This window comes from Artemia franciscana, chromosome 12 (genome assembly GCF_032884065.1).
Source record: "Artemia franciscana chromosome 12, ASM3288406v1, whole genome shotgun sequence".
Lineage (NCBI taxonomy): Eukaryota > Metazoa > Arthropoda > Branchiopoda > Anostraca > Artemiidae > Artemia > Artemia franciscana.
The window spans coordinates 19,154,694-19,179,832 of NC_088874.1; the positions used below are offsets into that span (position 1 = coordinate 19,154,694).

The 25,139-nt window shown below is 37.1% G+C and overlaps 1 protein-coding gene across 2 annotated transcripts in view; it reads left to right on the forward strand.

Annotated features, from left to right (window-relative positions):
• LOC136033808 (phosphatidylinositol 4,5-bisphosphate 5-phosphatase A-like) overlaps nt 1–23,249 on the forward strand; it is a 105,637-nt gene extending 82,388 nt beyond the window's left edge. Inside the window, exons 10-13 of one of the 2 annotated variants that reach the window (XM_065714721.1) lie at nt 818–908; nt 11,562–12,227; nt 19,019–19,270; nt 22,957–23,249. In XM_065714721.1, coding sequence (XP_065570793.1) covers nt 818–908; nt 11,562–12,227; nt 19,019–19,270; nt 22,957–23,183 — 1,236 coding nt within the window. In that variant the 3' untranslated portion in view covers nt 23,184–23,249. The remainder of the gene's footprint in view (nt 1–817; nt 909–11,561; nt 12,228–19,018; nt 19,271–22,956) is intronic. The other variant, XM_065714722.1, reaches the window with a different exon arrangement.
• Nucleotides 23,250–25,139: the final 1,890 nt, after the last annotated feature.

Here is a 25,139-nt window from a genome sequence, read left to right on the forward strand (position 1 = left end):
AAAAATCGGGAATTCAATTTTTAATGGAAAATACCCCCAAATGCAGTTATGCAACTTTTGATTGTAGCGTAAACTAAACTTAAAAAAGGGAAACTTTCTTTTTTTAATTTAATACTTTAAAGGATCACCCCATCTCGTCCAATATTAACTTTTTTTGGTGGACATAACTATTTAGAATTGATTTGACGGTCTTGCCATAACTTGTAGAGCTTCAATAAGAGATCCAAATAAATGTCAGAAAACTAAAAGCCGATAGTTAATTTCTGGAAATCTTAGAAAAACAAGCTAACTTCTCCTGTTTTGTGCCGAATAAACGGATGTTCAATTTTAATTAAATTTAAACCATTGCAAGGTGTAAATTTCGTTTTTTCGATTAAACGGAAGAGAATTTTCTTTTTAAATTTCAGAATAGGCAGTCTCTTACAGTGTTCTAGCATGCCTGCTGGGAAAATGATGAAAATAATTTCAAAGAAATTGATTATTGAATGACTAGGCCGCTTTAGGAGTTTGCGGTGCTACCCGCTTTCTTTGACATGCTCATTATTCATAGACAAAAAGGAAGTGCATTTCACTATCCATAAGTCGAATTTCATAGTCAAATTACATCGACTATTTTCAGCTATAACAAGTCCCCTGAGAGAATTCGCCAATGGATCTTTTATTTTTGAAACGGTCAGCCGACGCTGAGGCTCACAAAATTATTTCTTAGGTATCGTGTGGCCTTAAAATTTTAACTTGGAGTGTATGATAATTTAAGTAAAAGGCTAGATATCTAAACTTATTTCTCACAATTTTTAACATACATTTTCATTTTTAGAGTTTCGCCAATTCTTACCCATCGTTTGATAGATGCGTCAACCACTTGGACTGTAATGAAGGCTGTTGCCTGTACGAATCAACATCAGCAAGTAATTTTTGTCCCTTTTATTATTATTATTATTTTCTCTTTATTTGCTTCTTAAACCAACCACATAGTAGAACTAAACAGTAAACAAACCTAATTTGAATCTTCTGATTATGTTTCTGTATGTTATGTTTTCTTAATCTACTGTATTTTATGCATAACGAATTGATGCAACCTTTTTTCTTAGTTTTTGCCCTCTTTATTCACTGGGCTAAGGGAACATCCCTTGGTCCAGTCTGAATTTTTGTTAAGTTTAAGTAACTCAAAAAAATAAAAATGGCCCAGTTTTGAGCATCGCAAATCCATTAATTCAAAATCGTTCACATTCATTCATGTCTTCCTGGCCCTGTTCACATGCCTTGTCAGTTTCAAGATGTTCAGAGACTCGGAGTTTGTGGATGCAAAATACATTTCAATTGTTCATACATTGACGTCTACTTTGCCCAAGAGTTTATAGATGAATTTTTCAAGCTGATCAAAGACATAAAACTTATGGGCTTATTTTTGGACATCGGGATCATTTTGATCTTAGGTCTAGGATGGTCAAAGACATTTCTAATCCAGTAGCTCCTTTTGCACTGACCTGATCGAAAAATCTTGTGGAAATTGATTTAAGCCATTTTGGGGTGAACAAAATTTGTTTTCTGTTCATCAGGTTGTCTTGACCCAATGAATCACGTATTACGAATTACATTCCCCCTGACCCAGGGACTTGCAAGTGGAAATTTTAACCTATTAGAGAAAAGCACTAGTAACTTGTCTCTTATACCCATCACACTCAATAAGTCAAGTTAGGTAAATCCAAATGAAATATACCTAAGTATGATGAAAATAAAATACTTTAGTAACAGAATTATGGAAACTACAAAAGAAAACTATATAAATCAGCCCCCCCCCAACGCATTATGTTATATGGTTTCTAACCTAACCATAATACCAGCTGATATATTTAATTAAAATATACTTACGTTTTAGTGTATGTAACTCTCTCATGCTAAGTTGATTGTCACCCAGTAGGCTACAAATCAAACAGTTCGTGGTAACAAACTGTAAATAAGGAGCAGTTCGGCTCAATAGTGACCAAAACTTAAAAAAGTATTTTTAATATCAACAGATACATCAAAAGAATAAGCTTATTGTCCTGATTCCAAATGTATAAGTTCATCAAGTTTAATGCTACCCATCAAAAGTTACTCGTCATGAAAATTTTTATTAATTTCTGAGATAGGGAGGAAACACCCTTAAAATTAAAGGAATCTTAATGAAAATCACACCATTCGTTTCATCGTACTAGAGAACCTTACTCTAGAGGTTTCAAGCTCCAATCTGCAACAATTTGTGGAATTTTGCTATTTTCGCCACAGGACATCACGGATGTGCGTTTATTAGTTGTTTTTTTTTTTTTTTTTTTGTTCTTTCTTTTTTCCCACATGGGTGAATTTATCGAAACGATGGTTCTGTAAGATTTGGGTAGGGTGCACTCGAACAGAAATTAAAAGTTCTAGTCTCCTTTCTAAGTGACAAAAAGATTAGAGGGCCACTGGGCCTCCTCCCACTCCCATTTTCCCCCAAAATTATTCGATCAAAATTTTGAAATAGCCATTTCGTTCAGTATTGATGAAAGATCAAATAATTCTGTCTTTAGGTTAAAATGACCCCCCAGAGTCCGTGGGAAGAGGCCCGTGAATTATGGAATTCAGCCATTGTTTACGTATAGTATTTGTTATTGGGAAGTATACAAAACATTTTTTTGTGGGAGGGGCTGTACTTGGGGTGGATTTCTATAGGTAGAACATTCCTTAAATTTCTGGAAGGGAAATAATACAGGGGAAATGTTACACTGGGGGGATCGGACAGAATTACTATATGAAATTCTTTTTAATTGTCTTGCATTCTTTTTGCCAAATTTTTATGGCACTTGGTATTAACCAAGTGACATATAGCGATTGCGAATTTTGTTGGTCTGTCTGTCTGTCGGTCTGTCTATCCCGGTTTTGCTACTTTAGGCACTTCCAGGTAAGCTAGGACGATAAAACTTGGCAGGCGTATCAGGGACCGGACCAGACTAAATTAGAAATAGTCGTTTTCCCAATCTGACCATCTGGGGGGGGGTAGGGGCTGGTTAATTCGGGAAAATAGAAAAAATGAAGTATTTTCAACTTAAGAACAGGTGATGGGATCTTAACGAAATTTGGTGTTTGGAAATATATCGTGCGTCAGAGTATTTATTTTAAATACCGACCAGATCCGGAGACATTGAGGGGAGTTGGAGGGGGAAAAATAAAATCTTGGAAAACGCTTAGAGTGGAGGGATCGGGATGAGACTTGGTGGTAAAAATAACCATAAGTCCTAGATACGTGATTGACATAACCAGAACGGATCCGCTCTCTTCGGGGGAGTCAGTGGAGGAGGGTTAATTCTGATAAATTAAAAAATCAGGTATTTTTAACTTACGAATGAGTGATCGGATCTTAATGAAATTTGATGTTTGGAAGGATATCATGTCTTAAAGCTCTTATTTAAATTCTGACCGGATCCAGTGTCGGGGGGACCTAAAATCTTGGAAAACGCTTAGAGTGGAGGGATCGGGATTAAACTTGGTGGGAAAAATAAGCAGAAGTACTAGATACGGGATAGACATAATCGGAAGGGATCCACTCTATTTGGGGGAGTTGGGGGAGGGGAGAATTAATCCTGAAGAATTAGAAAAAATGACTTACTTTTAACTTACGAAGGAGTGATCAGATCTTCATGAAACTTCATATTTAGAAGGACCTCGAAACTCAGATCTCTTATTATAAATTTCAACCAGATCCAGTGTCAATAGGGGGGGGGGCGGAAATATTGGAAAACGCTTAAAGCGGAGAGATCATGATGAAACTCGGTGGAAAGAATAAGCACTCTTTAGTGGAGTTTCTCTCCGATCTGTTTTCGCTGGGGGGGGGGAGTAATTCGGAAAAATTTCAAAAATTAAATATGTTTAACTTACGAACGGGTAATCAGATATTAATGAAAATTAGAAGGATCTTGTGATTTAAAACTCTCATTTTAAATCCTGACCAGATCTGGTGACATTGAAGGGAGTTGGAGGGGGAACCAGAATTCTTGGAAAACGTGAAAATCGAGGTATCTCACGAATGGGTGATCGGATCTTAATGAAACTTGGTATATAGACGAATCTTATGTCTCAGGTGCTCCATTTTCAATTTGAAAAGGATCCAGGGACACAGAGAGTTGGAAGGGGAAACAGAATCTTGAAAACCAGAAATCTTGGAAAACGCTTGGAATGGAGAGATTGGGATGAAACTTGATGGGAAGAATAAGCATAAGTTATAGGTACCAGATTGACATAGTTGATAAGGATCCGTTCCCTTTGGGGGAGCTGGGGGTTGATAATTTGGAAAAATTTGAAAAATTGAGGTATTTTTAACTTAAGAACGGGCGACCGGATCTTAATGAAATTTGATAATTAGAAGAAACTCATGTCTCAGAGCTCTTATATCAAATTCTGACCAGATCTGCTGACATTGGGGGGAGTTGGAGGGAGAAACCTAAAATCTTGGAAAACGCTTATAAATGTCTTAGATACGTGATTGACGCAACCGGATTGGATCCACTCTTTTTGTGGGAACTTGGTGGTGGGGTTCAGTGCTTTGACGAGTTTTATGCTTCTTGACGTGCTAGGACGATGAAAATTGTTAGGTGTGTCAAGGAGCTGCGCAAATTGACTTGACAAAGTTTTTAACCCCGATTCGACCATCTGGGGGGCTGAAAGGAGAGGAAAAATTAGAAAAATTGAGGTATCTTTAACTTACGAGTGGGCAATTGGATCTTATTGAATTTTGATATTTAGAAGGTCCATGTGACTCATAGCTCTTATTTTAAGTCCCGACCGGCATAAAGCCTCTAATTTCCGTTTTAAAGTAATCTATTGATTCTTCGAATTTTGCTAGAGCTCATACCATATGAGTTATTGGCTCTTCTGACTCTTAGCTCTTGTTCATTTAGAGATGTTCCAGGGAAATTATCCAAGGGCTTTTTCCCACGTGTTTGTTTTTCTCAGAAATAATTCCCACAGAAGGGGGCATTTCTGGAGTGATAGAGAAACAGATTAGAGATTAAAGTCTTATTCAAACGAAAGAATGCCGAAGAGAAATCTTAGGCTAAATCGTCCGCAAGCAATTTTACAAGGGGGAGTGATTCTCAGCAAGGACGGAACTGTCTGGAGGGAATTTTACGTTGGATGGAGTTTCTACGGCGTAATTTTCTGTAAGGTGGAGGGGTATATTTTACAGAGGGTAAGTCAGATTTACTGGCGTTATTTGAAAAAGGAACATAAATTATTCCATATATAAAGTGTTGTCCCCTATTCAATACCTCACTCTTTAAGTTAAAGTTTGACTGTTAATTAAAACTGACACACAGGGGCCGTTTAATTAGAGTAGGAAGCTTTTTTAATTGTGCTGATAGCGAAAGAGCAAGGTATTGAGGAGGTGGCTACACTTCAGATAAGGAATAAATCTGCCAAAATTAATACACGGTGAGCCAAATTTGAACCTACATTAGTTGAAAAACGTTTAGAAATTAAAAAAAACAAGTCCTTTTTTTTTAACTGAAAGCAAGGACCATCATTGAAACTTAAAACGAACAAAAATTGTTCCATATATGAAAGGGGTTATCCTCTCCTCAACGCCTCGCTCTATACGTTAAAGTTCTTATTGTTTTAAAAATAAGAGTTTTGACAAAGTTTCAAATCTTAGCGTGAAGAGTGAGGCTTTGGGGAGGGTAGAGCCCCTTTCATATACGGAGTAATTTCTGTTCGTTTTGATTTTTAATGTCGCTCCTTAGAACTTAGATTTTCCTGTGCCTCCAGAGGCACCCAAGGTGTCTAAGAAGATTCTTCAATCGTCTCTGTAACCGGCGGCAGCGGTAATGTCTTCCAATTCTGGTTGTAGGGAGGCATGTAGTTGACACAGGTCACTGTTGAAGGTACGACAGAGTGTGTTTTTGGGTCGTCCCCTGTGGCGGGTGCCTTCGGGTAGCCAAAAGAATGTTTGCTTAGGGATTCTGGTGCCGTCCATTACTTTCTGGGTCCACTGAATACCAAGCTGCCTTCGGAGACAAGTGTTCTCAAAGGAAATTCTTGTCTCTTGGTCTTGGTTGAGATGTCAAGTTTCCGATACGTAGAGGAGGACAGGCAGGACGTTACTGTTGAACTGGTGGAGTTTGAGTTGGAGAGAGAAAGTTGTCAACCTTTATACTTTATTCAGCCTGCTGAAGGTACTGTTAGCCTGACCAATTCTGGCAATGACTTCTTTGGTTGTGGATCCTGTATTTTCGATGATACTGCCATGGTATTTGAAGTTGACTACCTGTCCTACATCGTTTTTGCCGCATTTGACTTTCATAGGTGAGTCGCTTGTCGTCATTCCTGTGCTTTCACAAGCATTGACATTAAGCCCGAATCCACTTGTTTTTTGTCGAATATTCGAGAGTAATTCCTGAAGCGCAGGTTTCAAGCATTGCAATGTCTTCAGCAAAATCTAGGTCACTGAGCAGGTGATCATTTAGGCGTAGCCCATTTGATGATAAGACAGTTGAACAGTTCTTCTGAAACCCGAAATCAGTTCTAGAAAAGCTTCCTTTTACTGCAAGTGACTTATACAACTGTGACGAAAACTCTGTGACCACAGTTCCTCCTAAAGTGTTTAGGGAGAGGGGTCAGGTGATACTATGCAGGATAACACCCTCAGAGAAAGGTGCTCTTGTGACCATGTTTTGGAATTTTTCTAGAAGCAGTCAGTATTTACCACCTTAATTTATATTTTCAAGGCAAAATTTTCAGCCTCACATGCTAACTGGTGCTCCAGCAAACTCAGCAGGTTGAGTCTGACCATCGGGCTGGATCAGTCAAGATCTATTTTTAAAATTTACTCATCACATCAAGGATATATTCGCATCGATCATTTTCCAATTTGCAAGAAAGCAGTAGAAACAACTGGTATAATTTTTTTGGCAAAATACCAGTTGATAGATAAGACACAGCCTTATTCACCCCAGAGAGGATTGAGAATTTACGTGATTTCTCCTCTGAATTCTCACACAGCTGTTTGTATCCTCGTACATGGCCATAATGAGCTTAACTATGATGTACGGGATTTCGTAATGACGGAGAAGATTCCAAAGGGACTGGCAGTCCAAAGAGTCGAAGGCCTTTTCGGAATCAATGAAGATCATATATAGCTTGTTGCGCCATTCAAGGCTCTCCTCTGTGAGCATTCGCAAGATGAAAATCGAGTCGGTACAGGAGCAGTTTGGGCGAAAGCCATGTTGTTCGTCGCGGATATATTCGCCTAGGTGGCGTTGAATACGGGCTTGAATAAAATGGGACAGCAGTTTACCAGAGATGGAAAGTAGGCTAATGCCGTACCATTTATTGCATTGGGTGGCGTCACCCTTCTTAAAGAGCTTTACGAGCGTGCTGTTGCGCCAGTCTGAAGATACTTTGGCTGTTGACCAAATGATTTTGAAGAAGTCTTTTGAATAGTAGACAAGACTGGTTATAGAGCATTTCATCATATCTGCTGTGAACGGTCGTCTCCTGGTGACCTGCCATTTTTCAGCTTTTTGACTGCCTTCAATATTTCACCTTCGGTAGGAATCTCGGTGGTGATATCCAGCAGTATCCGTGAGGTTTTGAGGATAAAAATTGGCTTTTCTGAGCGTGGTCTGCTTAGGGTTTTGCCGAAGTGTTTCACTCATATCTTTTCTTCTCTTTGGACCTGGTTATCAGCGCGCCATCCTCGTCCTTCATCGGACCGTCACTGGCTCTCCTCTTCTTGATTATCTTGTTCGTGATCTTGTAAACTGACCTAATTCTTCGAAGATTCTTCAGATTTTGCGGCCATCACTTCGTAGAAGTGGCGTTTATCTTCACGTTTACTCTTCTTGACAGATTTGTCGATCAGTCTGTAAGTCACAAGGAGCAATCAGTCTGTCACTCCTTACTTTCAGGTATAAGAACTTTTCTTTGATACAGAGAGAAACCGGCTCAGTCAGACCAAGAACTTGAGTGTGGTGGTTATAAGAGAACGTACCAAGCACTATTTTGGCCCATGTTTGGACCCAGCATTTGCCTCTCATCAAAAATGAGGTCCCCTAGGTCTGAAGATTTAAAGATGCAAGCGTCAAAAATTTGTTTGGGGAAATTTCCCTTTTTGAGGCCCTAGCACCTAATGCATTTTTGAGGCCTAAAACTGATTTTATGCATGTTATGCTCCCTTCGCCCCATGACTTAAAGATGTAAGTTTTAAGTCGATTGAAACCAAAGTTTCTAACTTTATGGGTGTCTTCAGTTCCTTGCACAAAGAAATTACTAATCTAAGTTTCAAGGCGTGTAGGAAAATGTTTCTTAGCCATTTTTTAGGGAAACAAATGAGGATATAGGCTTCTAGCCAGCCAAATAAAAACTTTTTGAGCTCTTTTCAAGCCAATGCCCCGACCTAATGTTTTTTTGTCTGTTGGGGTTCCCTTGGTCGAGGGAATTACCAACTCAGTTTAACCGATCAGAAACATAACATTTTTGGCCAATTTTCGGACTATGGCACCATTTCGCTCGAAAAAATCGTTTCCACATTCTTCCTCTGTCAGCTGCACGAGGAAAAGTTACAATAACTCTGATATTTGAATTCCAGTATTTACAGGACTAATGAAGAAAAAACGAAAGACCAAACATGTATCCAGAGGGTGGGGCTAACATGTTTGACCCCCTCCCCCCGAAATTTTTGTCCAACTCATGAAGACCTAGAACAACAAATATAACCATACGTATAAACAAATATTTGATGCGTTTTTTTAACGTATCTTGGTCTCCCAGTAGAACCCGAAAAAATATCCCCCCGAACATAATAAGAAATCATAAGGCTCACAGCTTCCCGAATAATCAGATCTGTCTACCTGCAATTTTATTGTGCATTAATGAACTGCATATATTTGACGAGTCGGCAAACAAGAATTTGCAATACAACAGTGGAAATCACACAAAATGAATTGGCAAAAATTCAGGTCACGCAACTAATTACTAAAATGTGGGTTACAGTGGCCCACAGGTTTTACAGCTTGACGGAGGTTCCATCACTATCATCATAATACCACAAATACCTCCCCAGAAAATGCTCCCGCGGAAAATACTCCCCGTAGAAAATACCCCACGGTAATAACTCCCCGGTCCCCCCCATGGAAAAAAAGCTTTCTAAATTTGTGAATTTTACCTGAGTTTTGTTTTCTTATTTTCTGTTGGGGATGAAATTTCAGTATTTATGCATTATACGCCACTCACTGAAGTTTACGCTGTGTAAAACTTGAGAACAGACCGTTTTCGTAGTTAATTTCTTTCAGCTTAGCGTGAGACCAGATAAAGACAAGTAACAAAATAGATGAAAAATATTTAATTTGGGCTTTATGAAAGAGTTGCCTCCTCCTCAAGACCTCGCTCTTTACGCTATAGTTTTTTTTACATTATGTATTTGTCCATTCGTGGGGGGGGGGTAAATAACAGCGGGTCTGGATACAAAATGTGTTAGGTACAATTATTCTACGTATCATAAAATAAGAATTGTTGTTTGAGTTTAAACTGTCAAAATACTTTATCCCCTCCTCTTATGTGCAAATATATAGCCCAAGCTATTTATCTCCCATCTATTCTGTCACTTATCTTTCTCTTGTCTCAAGCTAAGCTGAAAGAACCTAACGAAGAAACCGGTTTGCTCTCGAGTGTTACACTGTGTAAACTTGAGTGAGTGGCGTACAATATAAATGTACCAAAATTTTTCCCCCCTACGAAAAAAAAACTCAAATGAAAATCTCAAATTCAGAAATCCTTATTTTCCATGGGGAGGTGGGTTTCCACGTTGGAGGGTATTTTCCGTGGGAGTATTTTCAACGGGGGGTATTTTATGCAGGGGGTATTCTCTACTGAGGTTATTTTTCTTGGGGGGTGTATTTCCTGGGGAAGGGGCATTTTCTAAGGGGGGAGGGAACCGATTACCAGAGAATATATAATTCTTTCCCAGTGTTTTACTAAGTCCATTTGCCAATATTTTTTCGTCTGCTTTTCATCGGTTCCTTGCCTTGATCCTTCTTGGTATAAATCACCATTTCAATAAATCAGTAGTGCTAAAAACTTTCTCCCTATTTACGATGAATCTCTGCCATTCGCCTGTCATCTTATTTCGATGACATAAACCTATTTTGCCCACACATCTTCTGTCTTATCCCGTATTGGCCAGCAAAAAAACGATATGAATGGAAGGCACTAGAGTCAGCATTCGAGGAGGGTGATGGCTCTGTGTACTGACTAGGTATACACCTGATGTGTGCCTTTTTAGTCTCCAATTGCCTTCAGATGGCTCACAGAACTGATCGAATATCTGAATTACCCTTACTGCATGTCTATCTGCCTTAGTTCTGCCCTAAAATTATAGACTATCATAAAGAAGGGAAAATGATCATTTTTATACAGCCTGGAAAATGTTATGCAGTATTTGCCCCTTACACAGACTATCGGTCAAGGCTTGACTCTAATTAGGCTTTCAAGTCTAACTGAGAGCTGAGCTACGACTATTTAAGCAAGAAATTAATTCACCGGAGGGATGATTTCTATTAGAGAGAAAATCGAAAAAACGCACAAATAGAAGAAATAGTTTACAATAATCTTGAGGTCTTCTAGAAAGCCCATATAGAATCATATAGGTTATAAAAACAGCCTACCCACTAACAAATGTTGAGCAGTAAGACATTGAAGTATTTGTATTAACCTTTTTTGGGGCTAGAATGTCAATTCATTGTAGTTACCAATTGATCCAACTCACAGGTTAGACAAAACATGCCTTATCATTAAAATTCATTTCAACTCCGATTCGTTTGACGGCTATGTGGTATTGTGACGCTTACGGTACTCCATAAAAATATACTCGTGCATACCAAAAATTTAAGTCAATAAACATGACACAGATCCTTTGGTTTAACTATTTAATTATATGTTACAATTTCTTGTATAACTATGGTAAACATTTCACCATGTGTGACTCGTAGCCTACACCTGAAGTAATGTAACAGAGGGAGGATGCATAAGCAAATGTGTTTTCAGATAACAAAGGTGGCACAGACCACACATTTTGTCAAGGTCCATTGAAAGAAGTACGCATACGCACGAGAGCATAAAAATATATCAATTGCCTGGGGCAGCTGGGGATTATACGGACCACCTCTTCTGTTTGTGGATCTGCTAGATTATCAAGTTTAACACCATTAATACCATTAAACTACTATTATAATAGCAATGCAAAAAATTAAATTGACTTATGATCTAAGGACCAATCATGGGGAATTATGAAATAAGTATTTTTGAATTTACGCTGTAATACAAAAGTATTTCAAGAGCGAATGTAAAGTACATTAGAATTGAATGCTCTGTTAGGATATGCCTAATATATATATATATATATATATATATATATATATATATATATATATATATATATATATATATATATATATATATATATATATATATATATATATATATATAGGAGCTCTTTCGTAAATTCTATGAGTATTTACAACAGGCAAATGTTTGACATACGACTTTATTTTCAGAATTTGGCTTATGCTTGCATGGAAACAACAATTGCACAACAACAGACAAATCTATAGTAAATGAAAATGACTCTTTTATTGAAGAAACAAAGAACATTGGAATAGATACACAATTGATAACCGTTCTAAGGCATTCTGGTACAAGAAACGATAGAGCTTATTCACGGAAGTCAAGAGCGCTAATAGGGAAAGAAGTACAATCGTCTTTAAGGAAGCTTATAGCGAAGAGTAGGGCATCACGAAGATTCCTAGCCCCAACAAATCTAACGGAGAATAGTTTATTCACCGAAAAAAGGCTAGTAGCTGCTCAAGACGAGACTCAAAAAGTTGAGAAACTTAAGGAACATCAAACCAACATTTTAAGTTCAACTGAAGTTGTAGAGAAGGTTTCAGAAACAATTTTTGACTCCCTTAAGTCAGAATACACAAGTAACCAAGGGAATGAATCCCTTGGAGCAGAAGTTGATAGCTTACCTGTAGTACATGCTGAAAACAAGAAAATTATAAATGAAAGCCAAAGTCAAGAAAAAATACCTTCAAGTAGTCAATATTCAAGCACATTAATAAATCACAGAATTGAGGCAGGAGTTAGCCCAGAACCACTTGATATAGTGAATCAGTTCTTCAAACCAATAGGGCCAGTGATGTTTTCTTCTTTTTTTATAGGTAAGCTTTATGTTTCCTGTTTCCTTATGAACAAATTGTCACCGAAAATACAGTAAAAAATCTACTATAACTCAAATCGTCAGGTTTTTTTTTATTATAAAAGTCCTAAGTCTAGGGTAGCATATCCTATTTCAGCCACCTTTAGTGTCAGACAAAATTTAGTTTTTTAGATACCAGAATATGGATTTGTTTGCCAACCATGAACCCGTCAATCAAAACTAAATGACACTTCAGTTTCTTTTACAAGGAATCAAGTTTTGCACTAACCTTGCGGAAACATAGGGACGACTTATTTGTTTATGAACAATTGAAAAAAACGAAGATACCGGTTGTTTCACTGGATAGGTAAAAAATAAAATACCCATGGCAATATTTATCACTTTAATTTCAAGTAATATATTTTAAGACATTAAGGAACTAAAATCTGTGATGAAAAGGTGACAAAAACGACGATACAAAAAGCATGATGAAATACCCTATTTGAAAATTTTTTTGTGCAAGTAATATACGAGATTCACCATCTTGTTTTACTTCGTTTACTATTTTATTCTTTTTATTGACTATCCTGATTATTTAGAGCCTTAGATTGTCTATTTGTTTATTAGAATAACCAAAAACTGGCTTATAGCTAGCAAACATCGTGATTTTGGCAGCGACTTTGAAACCAGGCGTGGGTGCTTTTTATGGCACTTGGTATTAACCAAGTGACATATAGCAATCGCAAATTCTGTCGGTCTGTCGATCTGTATGTCGGTCCCGGTTTTGCTACTTTAGGCACTTCCAGGTAAGCTAGGACGATGAAATTTGGCAAGCGTATCAGGGACCGGACCAGATTAAATTAGAAATAGTCGTTTTCCCGATTTGACCATTTGGAGGGAGTGGGGGGCCGGTTAATTCGAAAAAAATAGAAAAAATGAAGTATTTTTAACTTATGAGCGGGTGATGGGATCTTCATGAAATTGGATGTTTGGAATGATATTGTGTCTCAGAGGTCTTATTTTAAATCCCGACCGGATCTGATGACACTGGGGGGAGTTGGAGGGGGGAAACCTAAAATCTTCAAAACACTTAGAGTGGAGGGATCGGGATGAAACTTGATGGGAAAAATAAGCACAAGTCCCAGATACATGATTGACAGAATCGGAACGGATCCGCTCTCTTTGGGGTAGTTGGGGGGGGGGTAATTCTGAAAAATTAGAAAAAATGAGGTACTTTTAACTTCCGAACGGGTGATCGGATCTCAATGAAATTTGATGCTTAGAAGGATATCGTGTCTTAGAGCTCTTATTTTAAATCCCGACCGGATCTGGTGACATTGGGGGGGAGTTAGGAGGGGGAAACCTAAAACTTGGAAAACACTTAGAGTGGAGGGATCGGGATGAAACTTGGTGGGAAAAATAAACACAAGTTCTAGATACATGATTGACATAAACAGAACGAATCCGCTCTCTTTGGGGTAGTTGGGGGGGGGATTATTTCTGAAAAATTAAAAAAAATGAGGTATTTTTAACTTACGAACGGGTGATCGGATCTCAATGAAATTGGATCTGGTGACATTGGGGGGGAAGTTGGGAGGGGGAAACCTAAAACTTGGAAAACACTTAGAGTGGAGGGATCGGGATGAAACTTGGTAAAAAATAATCAAGCGTAATTGGGGGGGGGGGTCAGTTAGGGGGACCGGAAATCTTAGAAAATACTTCAAGCGGTGAGATCAGGATGAAACTGGATGGGAAGAATAGAAACCTGTCTAAGATACGTGACTGACATAACCGGACCGGATCTGCTGTCTTTGGTGGACTTGGGGGGGGGAGGGTAATTTTGAAAATTGAGGTATTTTTAACTTACAAAAGGGTGACCAGATCTTAATGAAATTTGATATTTAGAAGGATCTTGTGCTTTAAAGTTCTAATTTTAAATTCCGACCAGATCCTGTGACATTGGGGGGAGTTGGAGGGGGAAACCGGAATTCTTGGAAAACGTGAAAATTGGGGTATTTTTATCTTACGAATAGATGATCGGATCTTAATGAAATTTGATTTTTAGAAGGAATTCATGTTTCAGAGCTCTTATTTCAGATCCCGACCAGATCTTTTGACATTGGGGGGAGTTGGAGGGGGAAATCTTGGAAAACACTTGGAGTGGAGGAATTGGGATGAAGCTTGGTGGATAGAATAAACAAATGTCCTTGATACGTGATTGACAGAATCGTACTGGATTTGCTCTCATTTGGAAAGTTGGGGGGAGGGGTTCAGTGATTTGGCGATTTGGTGCTTCTGGACGTGCTAGGACGATGAAAATTGGTAGGTGTGTCAGGGAGCTGCACAGTTTGACTTGATAAAGTCGTTTCCCCAGATTCGATCATGTGGGAGGCTAAAGGGAGAGGAAAAATTAGAAGAAATTAGGTATTTATAACTTACGAGTGGGTGATCGGATCTTAATGCATTTTGATATTTAGAAGGACATCGTGACTCAGAGCTCTTATTTTAAATCTTGACCGGCATTAAGCCTCTTATTTTCCTTTTTAAATCAATCTATAGATTCATAGAATTTTGTTAGAGCTCATACTATATGATCTTTTGGCTCTTCTCGCCTCGTCAAAAGTGGTATATGAGCTCTTGTTCATATTAATGATTCATCAACTCCGAATTGATGAATCATATTAATGATTCATCAACTCCAGTGCAAGGGATGAAGTCCCTTATTTAATCTTCGAAAAGTACAGCAGTTGTAAACGCTCTTTTACTTTTGTATTACGTTATCTTTATCTGTAAAATCATAACTTTTTCCAGCACGAGTGTAAATGAACCCTCATGTAACTGAATCTTCAGCATCTGAACCCACCTGAATTCTCGTGTATCTAACCTCAGGTGCATCAGAACCTCCCTCTAACTCAACCCCCGTGCACCGTGCAACATAACCTTCATGTAACTGAATCCTCGTGCAATTGAATCCTATTTAACTGAGTCCTGGTTCAATTGAGCCCCCCGCGCATATGCCTACGTAACGAACTTTTGTATTCTCATGTTTTTATTACATATATGAGGGGGTTCACCCCCTCGTTAATACCTCGCTTTTTACACTAAAGCTTAAATTTTGTCCCAATTCGTTAAGAATGACCCCTGACTGAATCACAAAAGCCGTAGAATAAATAGTTGAAATTTCTAAAAATACTTTAGCGTAAAGAGCGAGGTATTAGGAGGAGGTGACCCCTTCATATGCGTAATAATTTCTGTTCGTTTAAGTTTTAATGCTGCTCCTTACTTCCAGCTGAAAAAAACTTTTTCATAATTATTTTTTCATCGTTTTATTTTAATAATGCTAGAAAATCCTGCGCTCCCTTCATGGAAATTTTCTTCTTCCATGACAAAAATCCTCGATGGAAAGTTCCCCCAACATATCCCCCTCTTCTCAACGCCTCCCACAACCAAAAAATCCCCCTGAAAGCGTCTGTACACTTCCCGATAACCATTACTATGTCTAAACACTGGTCTAAGTTTGTAACTAAGTTGTTCTAAGTTGTTTCTAAGTTGTTCCGTTAGAATGAGCCCTCTTGCAACATTCTAAGACCACTGGGTCGATACGATCACCCCTGGGAAAAAAAAACAACCCAAACAAATAAACACGCATCTGTGATCTGCCTTCTGGCAAAAAATACAAAATTCCACATTTTTGTAGATAGGAGCTTGAAACTCCTACAATAGGGTTCTCTAATACGCTGAATCTGATGGTGTGATTTTCGTTAAGATTCTATGACTTTTAGGGGGTGTTTCCCCTATTTTCTAAATAAGGCAAATTTTCTCAGGCTCGTAACTTTTGATGTAAGACTAAACTTGATGAAACTTATATATTTAAAATCAGCATTAAAATGTGATTCTTTTGATGTAGCTATTGGTATCAAAAATGATTACTTTTCAGATAATCTTCTATTTTTTACAAATGTGATGCACTCATTTTTTGAAGCATATCCCGGGAAGTCTCATTATAAACCTATTACTCATATCTCCGTGCTTTTTATCAATTTTACCGTCCATAAGTGCCATATAGCACTAAAAACGGCACTTTTGGTGCCAATCCTTAAGTGGAAGAGTTTGGAGGCATAAAACGGTACCATTGCAATAATTATTGTCCAAAGCCCCTAACTGGAAGTCCCATTTGATCCCCTCACATACACTTCCCCTCCAGACCCTCTTAGTAAGTTTCATAAATCGCCTACTCACCTTAAAAGTAAAAGATTATTGCGAGACAAATTAAATAAAATTAAAAGCTTTTCAAATAAAAATCTACCAAAAATTAAGCTTGAATGGTCAACAGTTTTGAATTGAACCTTCAAACTTCACTCTGCGATGAAGCCTGTGTGCTAATTCTAACGGCGGTAATTGAGGAGGGACGGCCTTGCATCCTTAGGTTTTTGCCCCTGCATAGGTTTTGAAAAACACTTTTTTTTGGTCATTCCATTAGAAAAGGGTATTTTTTTTAATTAAAAAAGGAAAAAAAATGGGAGAAACAACCGAAAGTGCTCTTTGTGGGAATGTGCTATCAAGTAAAATTTATAAAAAGTGATTAGGTATAAATATACGCTTTTAAATGAGCCCTTAAACGGCTTTCTTTCGTTACAGTAGTCTTCTAGTTTGTCCTATTCAGGAGGTGATTGATAAAGCAGTGTGTTCATTATGGCTTTTTCAGGCGTGTTAAAGTCGGCCGAGTTAAAACAGCTTTTTGCTCATCGAAAAACAAACGTTCCTAAAAACCATATATCGTTTTATGAAGTATGGATAATGAACTTTATGTTATATACTTAAATTTTTTCGTAAGTTCTTAAGGTTGTTTGGAGTATTTTCTAGATTAATACTAGTTTTATTGATATATATTAGATTAGCTGTGACATAATAATTTTTGTCCGTTTTAAGTTTCAACTTCGCGCGAAAAACTTTGTATTTTTAAACTCATATAAATTGATAACGGTAAGACCTCTAACGACAGACCAACAAATTCGTCCAAATACCCAGGGAACATTCAGAAACAGATGACTAATAGCATAAGTATATATATTCGTATATATATGCTTATGCTGTGGTGCACAGCACCCATACCAATACACAGTTATGAAAACTCGATTTATTTTGGGACACAGTGCGCAGTAGCGATACTAGCGGCTGGAGACAGGAAACTGGTATTGGTATCTAACCAGTAACAGGAAACTGGTATGGGTATCTAAGCTGTGTATGCAACAAAACAAAATTGCGTTCCCGCCTATGGTGTTGTAGTACGGTCTACGCGTCAGAGCACTAGCTTGGAGGAGGCGCCAAGTTCAGAGCTCTGTACCAAAAGCTTCTCAGGGGCAAGATAGGAGCTTTCATAACTGTATTGGTATCTAAGCTGTGCTTTGGTGTGTGATACTGCTTTGGTGAAAGTCTGAGGGTAAGTATTTCGTTTACTTTATTAATATGGATAATGTGTGTCTTATGTTTCCCAAAATGTTTCGGATAGCGTATTTGTATAAAAAAAGAAGAAAGTTTTCTTGGTACCAATGTAGTGACTTGCCCCTCTGAAATGAAAGTCAACAGCGACATTAAAACTTGAAAGGAACATAAATGATTCCGAAGTAAATTTGGGACAGTTCTTATTACTGACCAACTGACCTACGAATAAGGTGAACATACCACTCGATGCCTTTTTTAGTATAACAATCGCTTTACTAGGAAATTCAATTTCAAGCCCATTACGGACCCTCAAAGATGATACCTTTTTCTCTTTTTTTTCAACATTAAAGGGTTAAAAACAACAATCCTTACTAAATGGTATGCAGAATAATTTTAGCTAACACATTTCATCTGTAACTCCACTATACTTTACCCCCCCCCCCCCCCCGCCTCATGTACAAATATATAGCCCGGATTGTATATTTCCTGTGTTTTCTAGTTCTCGACTTTGTCAAAGTCGATTCAATTTACTCGTAAACCGGTTTAAAAGGGTGATGCTAACAAGAGAATATATAGTAGGAGAGATATACGAAAAAAATGGTCGGACATGGAAAAAGGTGATGCAGAAATTATTTTTGCACCAATTTGTTCAGAAAAGAGAGCTGTAAAACATATGAAAAATTTAAACCTCCATCGCGTTGCGAAAATAACTTTTTTTTCTAGTTTTTCTCTGCTATTTTTTATTTTTCCAGAATCCGAGAATAAGGAACAATGAAAAGAAAAGCAGCGCGTTGAAAAGAAAAGCAGCCATAACGATAAGGGAATCCCAATAAGATCTTTAACATTCAGTTCGCCGATTTTTATTGAAATTCCAATTTTGTTGTTGATAAACATTACAAACAGTTTTCTTGAATGTCAAAACAATTTTTTTTTTTAAGTGCATGATGAAACAATAAAAAGCGCATAAATGTTAATATTAGCTTTCAAATGACCTTAAACAGCTCTATGCGATGTTCTTGTGCCGTATTAGTACTGCAGCAATAAAACAGAAAACAGGGAGACTCATCAGCGTTTCTAGCTCTTTTTAAAACTCCCGTAATTTTGTTTCTTTAATTTGTGTTGTTTTTTCATTAAACGGGGGATTCATTGTATGGTTCAGTTGAATGGGATGGAGTTGGACAGAGGTTCAGTTGCACGACGGTTCACTTTAACCGGGATTTATTGCACGAGGGTTCAGTTACATGGTGCTCCATTAAACTCGGGTTCAGTTGTACGGGGGTTGAATTTCATAAGAGTTGAGTGGCACCAGGGTAGTCTACTCATGGTCATTATCTATAAGCATGATAATTGATTCATTTCTTTCGATTTTAGCTGCTCCATTGACTGTAATTTTTCTTAGTATGCTTGGAGCACCTCCCTCCCGGCCTCGTCGACGCAAACCTGCTAGAAAAACAACCACTGGTGCCCCAGAAACTACAACAGAATCCACAACAATGAGTTCCACACTCATTGAAATGTTCCAGACAACCAGAAAATCTATAATTGAAGCGGGTGTCTTCTCAACTGCACCGCCTAAAACACCATCCGAGAAGACATGGAATTCTAATCGGATAGCAAAGCCTGGTAAAATTTATAAACATCTTTGAAATGGGCGTGAAACTGGGTCATAGGTTCCCTAAATAAAAAAAATTAAAGATTTTAGTGCTCTTCTTAAGAAATAAAAGAAATCACACTACAGTAAAGCACTATTTTTTTATTTGGTTTCATTTTGGGCCAGGATGCTATCAAGCAAAAATTATGAGCTAGCCAATCAGTTTAGAACTATGAAAAATTTATTTACATAGTCTCTTAGTTACAGAAACTACAATACCGTGTAGTCGTCTAATCACCCCTGAGCATATTTACGGTCAGAACACAACAAACAGTTATAATAGGCCATTTATACAGCAAACTTAATAGCTATATTGCAATGTAATTATAATTGAGGAGGTCACTGTAAATTTTTCGGGGGGAGGGGTATAAAGTATATTTTAGGGCTAAACTCTACAATTTTTCTTCATTTTTCGATAGTTCAACTGAATAGGCAGGGAAGGCGACAATCTTTATCGCCTAGCCTCCCTTCATTTGCAGGATTATATGTGATTAAGCTTGCAATTTGGATGGCGAGTGGAAGACAACTTCCCTCTTATTGCAAAAATGTTGAATGTAAATACAATCTTGAATCCGAAAGAAAAGTTGATTTTCATGTACTTAATAGCACAAAGTTGGAAGGACAGGGGCAATTTCGAGGACCAGTTAATTTCTGGGTGGGTGAGATTCTCTCCCCACCTCCTAGACGTGCTCATGGATGAAAAGAGCCCTCAAGGAGCAATAGTTGTCCCATGAAAAGATTTTAGGATAATCCAGAGTAATATTAGAAGAGACCAAATAAAAACAAGTTGCGTCGTATAAAAGTAAAGAACGACATTACAACTTAAAACAGACACAAAATATTCGATGAAGGTGGGGCCTCTACCCAGCTAAATTCTTCACCCTTTACGCAAAAGTTTTAACATATTATTTATTGACCATATACCCAATGCAGCGTTAATTAAACTTTACCCTTCTAAGAGCAAGATGCTTAGTGGGACATCAGGTTCATCGTTTTTAGGACATAACAATTTATGTGCGGAGAGCCAAAATCAAACATGCATTAATTCAAAAACGTTCAGAAATTAAATAAAGAATACAAGTTTTTTTTTACAAGAATACAAGTAAGAATACAACAGAAATTAATTCGTATAAGAAAGGGGCTGCTTCCTCATCAACGCCCCGCTCTTTTACGCTAAAGTTTGACTCTTTCTCTTAACTCTACTTTTTAAAACAGTAAAAAACTTTAGCGTAAAGAGCGAGGTGTTGATGAGGAAGCAGCCCCTTTCATATACGAAGCAATTTCTGTTCGTTTTAAGTTTTAATGTCGCTCCTTACTTTCAGTTAAAAAGACTTGTTTTTATATTTAAGAATTAACGACGCTTCTTGACTACTAAGGTCCCTACGTCGGCCCTGCAGTGCATTCCTGCAGCGTGGTTCGACCTCTGGGTCCCGTATTACCAAGCTAAGGTCAAATCTACTGCGCCACCACAGGACAAGACTTGTTTTTTATTTAATTTCTTAACGTTTTTGAATCAATGCCTGTTTTGAGTTTGGCTCTCCGCAGAGGAATAATTAAAACGAAATTTGCATATATTTTTTTTTTTTTTGGCTAAATGGCTTTCTCATAGTTTTGATCGAATGATTTTGAGAAAAAAAGGAGCGAGGGAAAAAGCCTAGTTGCCCTCCGATTTTTTGGTTACTTAAAAAGGCAACTAGAACGTCTAATTTTTTTACCACTGTTTTTATTAGCAAAAGATATACGTAACTTATAAATTAGCTTACGTAACGAACTTTTGTATTCTCATGTTTTTATTACATACTAGCTGTTGGGGTGGCGCTTCACGCCACCCCAACACCTAGTTGGTGGGGGCGCTTCGCGCCCCCCCGCGCGCGTAAGCCGTTACGCGCCATTGTAGTTGTGTCTCTGTGTCCCACCTGTGAATATAGATATATATATATATATATATATATATATATATATATATATATATATATTATTATATATATATATATAATTCCACATTTTTGTAGATAACAGCTTGAAACTTCTACAACAGGGTTCTCTGATACGCTGAATCTGATGGTGTGATTTTCGTTAAGATTCTATGACTTTTAGGGGGTGTTTCCCCCTATTTTCTAAAATAAGGCACATTTTCTCAGGCTCGTAACTTTCGATGGGTAAGACTAAACTTGATGAAATTTATATATTTAAAATCAGCATTAAAATTCGATTCTTTTGATATAGTTATTGGTATAAAATTCCATTTTTAGAATTTTGGTTCCTATTGAGCCGGGTCGTTCCTACAGTTCGTTATCACGAACTGTTTGAAAACATGTTCGTTTAAAGTGTCAATTCTGCTCTTAAACTCCATTCGAAAAAAAATCTGTCTTCTTCATTATCAAAGTAGGAACCACTTTCTCTCCCTTTCTTTTTAGTCGACTTGCGAAAATATTTTTTTGCGCTGATGTAACAATGTAGCTCTAATGTACAATGCGCTAATGCAGCTCTTTAGACAGACATTAAAATCGAGCTTTTTCTTCCAAAACATTCTTACAAAGGCCAACAATCTCGCTTTTAATCGAACCCACAAGCCACAGATAATGTAATTTCTTACATTATTTAAGCCACACTATCCAGCACATATTACCAAGCCACAGGTATTGTAAATGCTTTGTTTTAATCAAAAGCCATATCACAGCTGAAACAAGCTTAAAGGCTACTTTCTAAAAACGTATAATAGGAAAGAACTGACGAGTGTTGATCTTAAGAATGATGACTACTTTTAAAATATTTTTGTTCCTACCCTTCCATTCATCCTATTTCTGGGTCTTGAAAATGGTCTGTGCAACTCTAAGAATACTATCTATTCTTAAATTTCGTATATTTATTGTCAGTACAAAACTTTTATTCCATGTATCTTTGAGGTTTGTATGCTAAAAGAAACAAAACCAGGTCCTTTAACATATATATATATATATATATATATATATATATATATATATATATATATATATATATATATATATATATATATATATATATATATATATATATATATATATATATATATATATACATATATATATATATATATATATATATATATATATATATATATATATATATATATATATATATATATATATATATATATATATATATACAGCAGCACAATTAATTTATTTTGTCCAGAACAACTAAAAAAATTAGTTTCATATAACTCTCTCAGTATTTCACAGAAAACTTGTCAGAAAAAAACGTCTAAACATTGATATTCTGGATTCAAGTAATATGGATGTAATTTTGCCAGTATTCCAGGATAAGCAGCATTCTTATCCAAAATAGTTATACCCTCGCCCCTTGGATTCCATAACAATATACCTTAGGGCTGCATTAAGGTGGGGAGGGGTTAGAGGGTTTAAACCCTCCACATGAAGTTTCTGTCCGATTCGTAAAAACGGAACAAAAAAGAATATACACAATTTTTGATGCGTTTTTAAAGTTTTTTTGCACCCCCCTCTCCCAACAAAAATCCTGGCTAGGGCCTTGGTATGCCTATAGAATTACTTCTGCGAGCATGCATCCTCCTATCCATAAGAAAATCCAAGTTTTGGTTTTTAGTTAAATTGTGTGTTTCAAAATTTCTTTGTTCATTTGTCGCTAATCTTTTTTATAGATCCTGTATTCCAGCAGAATATTCCACTATCAAATGTGATGAAAGCAATTTATAATAAATACGTTGTCTATAACGACCAAGCAAACTCTAATCAACGCAACAAGAATATTAGGAACCAACAACAGAGTCGTCAAGGGAAAACTATGACTACAAGATCAGAATCACAACCTATTCGTAAGCAGAGAAGAATAGGACTACTTGGAGATTTGGCAAGGATGTTTGAATAGTGTTATTTAAATATTTATTTATAATTTATTTATTTATTACCAAATACATTTTTTACTGAAGTGAAATACGATTCAGAAGCTTTAGATTCGTAATAGTCTTGACCACGACTACACCCTCTAATGATTTGTCACTAGTTTACGTTATTTTTTTTCCTTTTTTTTCCTCTCCTTTGTGATATTGCATCTTAAGAAATTTTTTTTAGTCATTTCTTTATAAGATAGTTTTCTTCAGTATTTGATGGGCGTGGGGGGCTGGTTGCCCTCTAATCATTTTCGACTATTAAAAAGGGCACTAGCACTTGCGATTTCCAATCAAATGAGCCCCTTTCGAAGTTTCTACGACGACTCCTTCTATACGAAGTGTCCTGGTCTAAAAAAAACAAACATAGGACCCACATTGCTCTTTACTTAGACATCGCTATTACGCTGCCTATGATATATTTTACCCGTATTACATAAATCTTTTAAAGGTTGGTAATTTGTTGCGAAAGGGGTTTCTACGCCAGGACCGGCTAGATATCGGTCCCTTGAATCAAGGACAAGCAAGTACCAAACTTACTTCAATTCTTCCTATTCTTCAATTCACTAACTTCAATTCAAGTACCTATTCTTCCAAACTTACATCAATGGTTAAAAATACTCTGGGTACTGGCTATTCTACTTTTTACATCTTCATTGCGTCCCCCATTTTGACTAATGATAAAACAATACCTGGGTAAGTGAAGCCATCAACTTGATCAATTTTTATCATTACCCAGCACCTTTTCTTCATCCTCACTTATTCCTAGTATAAGCAACTTAGTCTTCCAACATTGAACTCTAAAAATTCGTTGATTTTGCTGACATTTTTATCTACGACACATAATCCAGGTCTAGGGAGAGTTCTACCATCCCAATTAATTTAGTGTTCTCCCATATGCTTTGCCATTTTCCTTAGGACGAAGTCCATCAAACTTATATTTATAAATAAAGATAGAGCATAACACTACTTTACTCCTGCCTGATTCAACACTGAGCCAACTACTACCTCACTTCCTGCCGGAACCGCAGCAATGTTGTCAAACAGTTCGTGATAACGAACTGTAGTAACGAGCGACCCGGCTCCATAGTAACCGAAACTCTAAAAAACGAAACTTTGATACCAAAAGTTACGTAAAAAGAATTGCATTTTAATGCTGATTTTAAATATATAACTTTCATCAAACTTAGTCTTACCAATCAAAAGTTACAAGCCTGAGAAAATTTGCCTTATTTTAGAAAATAGGGGGAAAACACCCCCTAAAAGTCACTCTTAACGAAAATAACACCATCAGATTCAACGTAACAGAGAACTCTACTGTAGAAGTTTCAAGCTCCTATCTACAAAAATGTGGAATTTTGAATTTTTTCCCAGAAGACAGATCACGGATGCGTGTTTATTTGTTTGTTTGTTTTTCCCAGGGATGATCCTATCGACCAAGTGGTCGTAGAATGTCGCGAGAAGGCCCATTCTAATGGAGATTGAAAGTTCTAGTGCCCTTTTTAAGTGACCAAAAAAAAAGAGGGCAGCTAGACCCCCTCCCTCACATATTTTTTCCCCAAAGTCGCTGGATCAAAATTTTGAGATAGCCATTCTGTTCAGCTAAGTCAAAATCCTAATAGTTATGTCTTTGGGGACGACTTAATACCCCACAGTCTCCGGGGGGGCTGCAAGTTACAAACTTTGACCATTATTAACATATAATAATGGTTATTATGAAGTGTAGAGACATTTTCAGGGGTACTTTTTTGTGTTGGGGTGGGGATGAGTCGAGGGAGGGGGCTACTCAGAGTGTTTTTTCCATTTTCAAGAATTTTTTCATTGAACTGGAAATTGAACTGGAAGTAATGATCAGCATTAAAACTTAAAACGAACATAAAATATTACGTATCTAAGGCGATTCGTCTCCTCCACAGTACCTTGCTCTTTACGCTAAA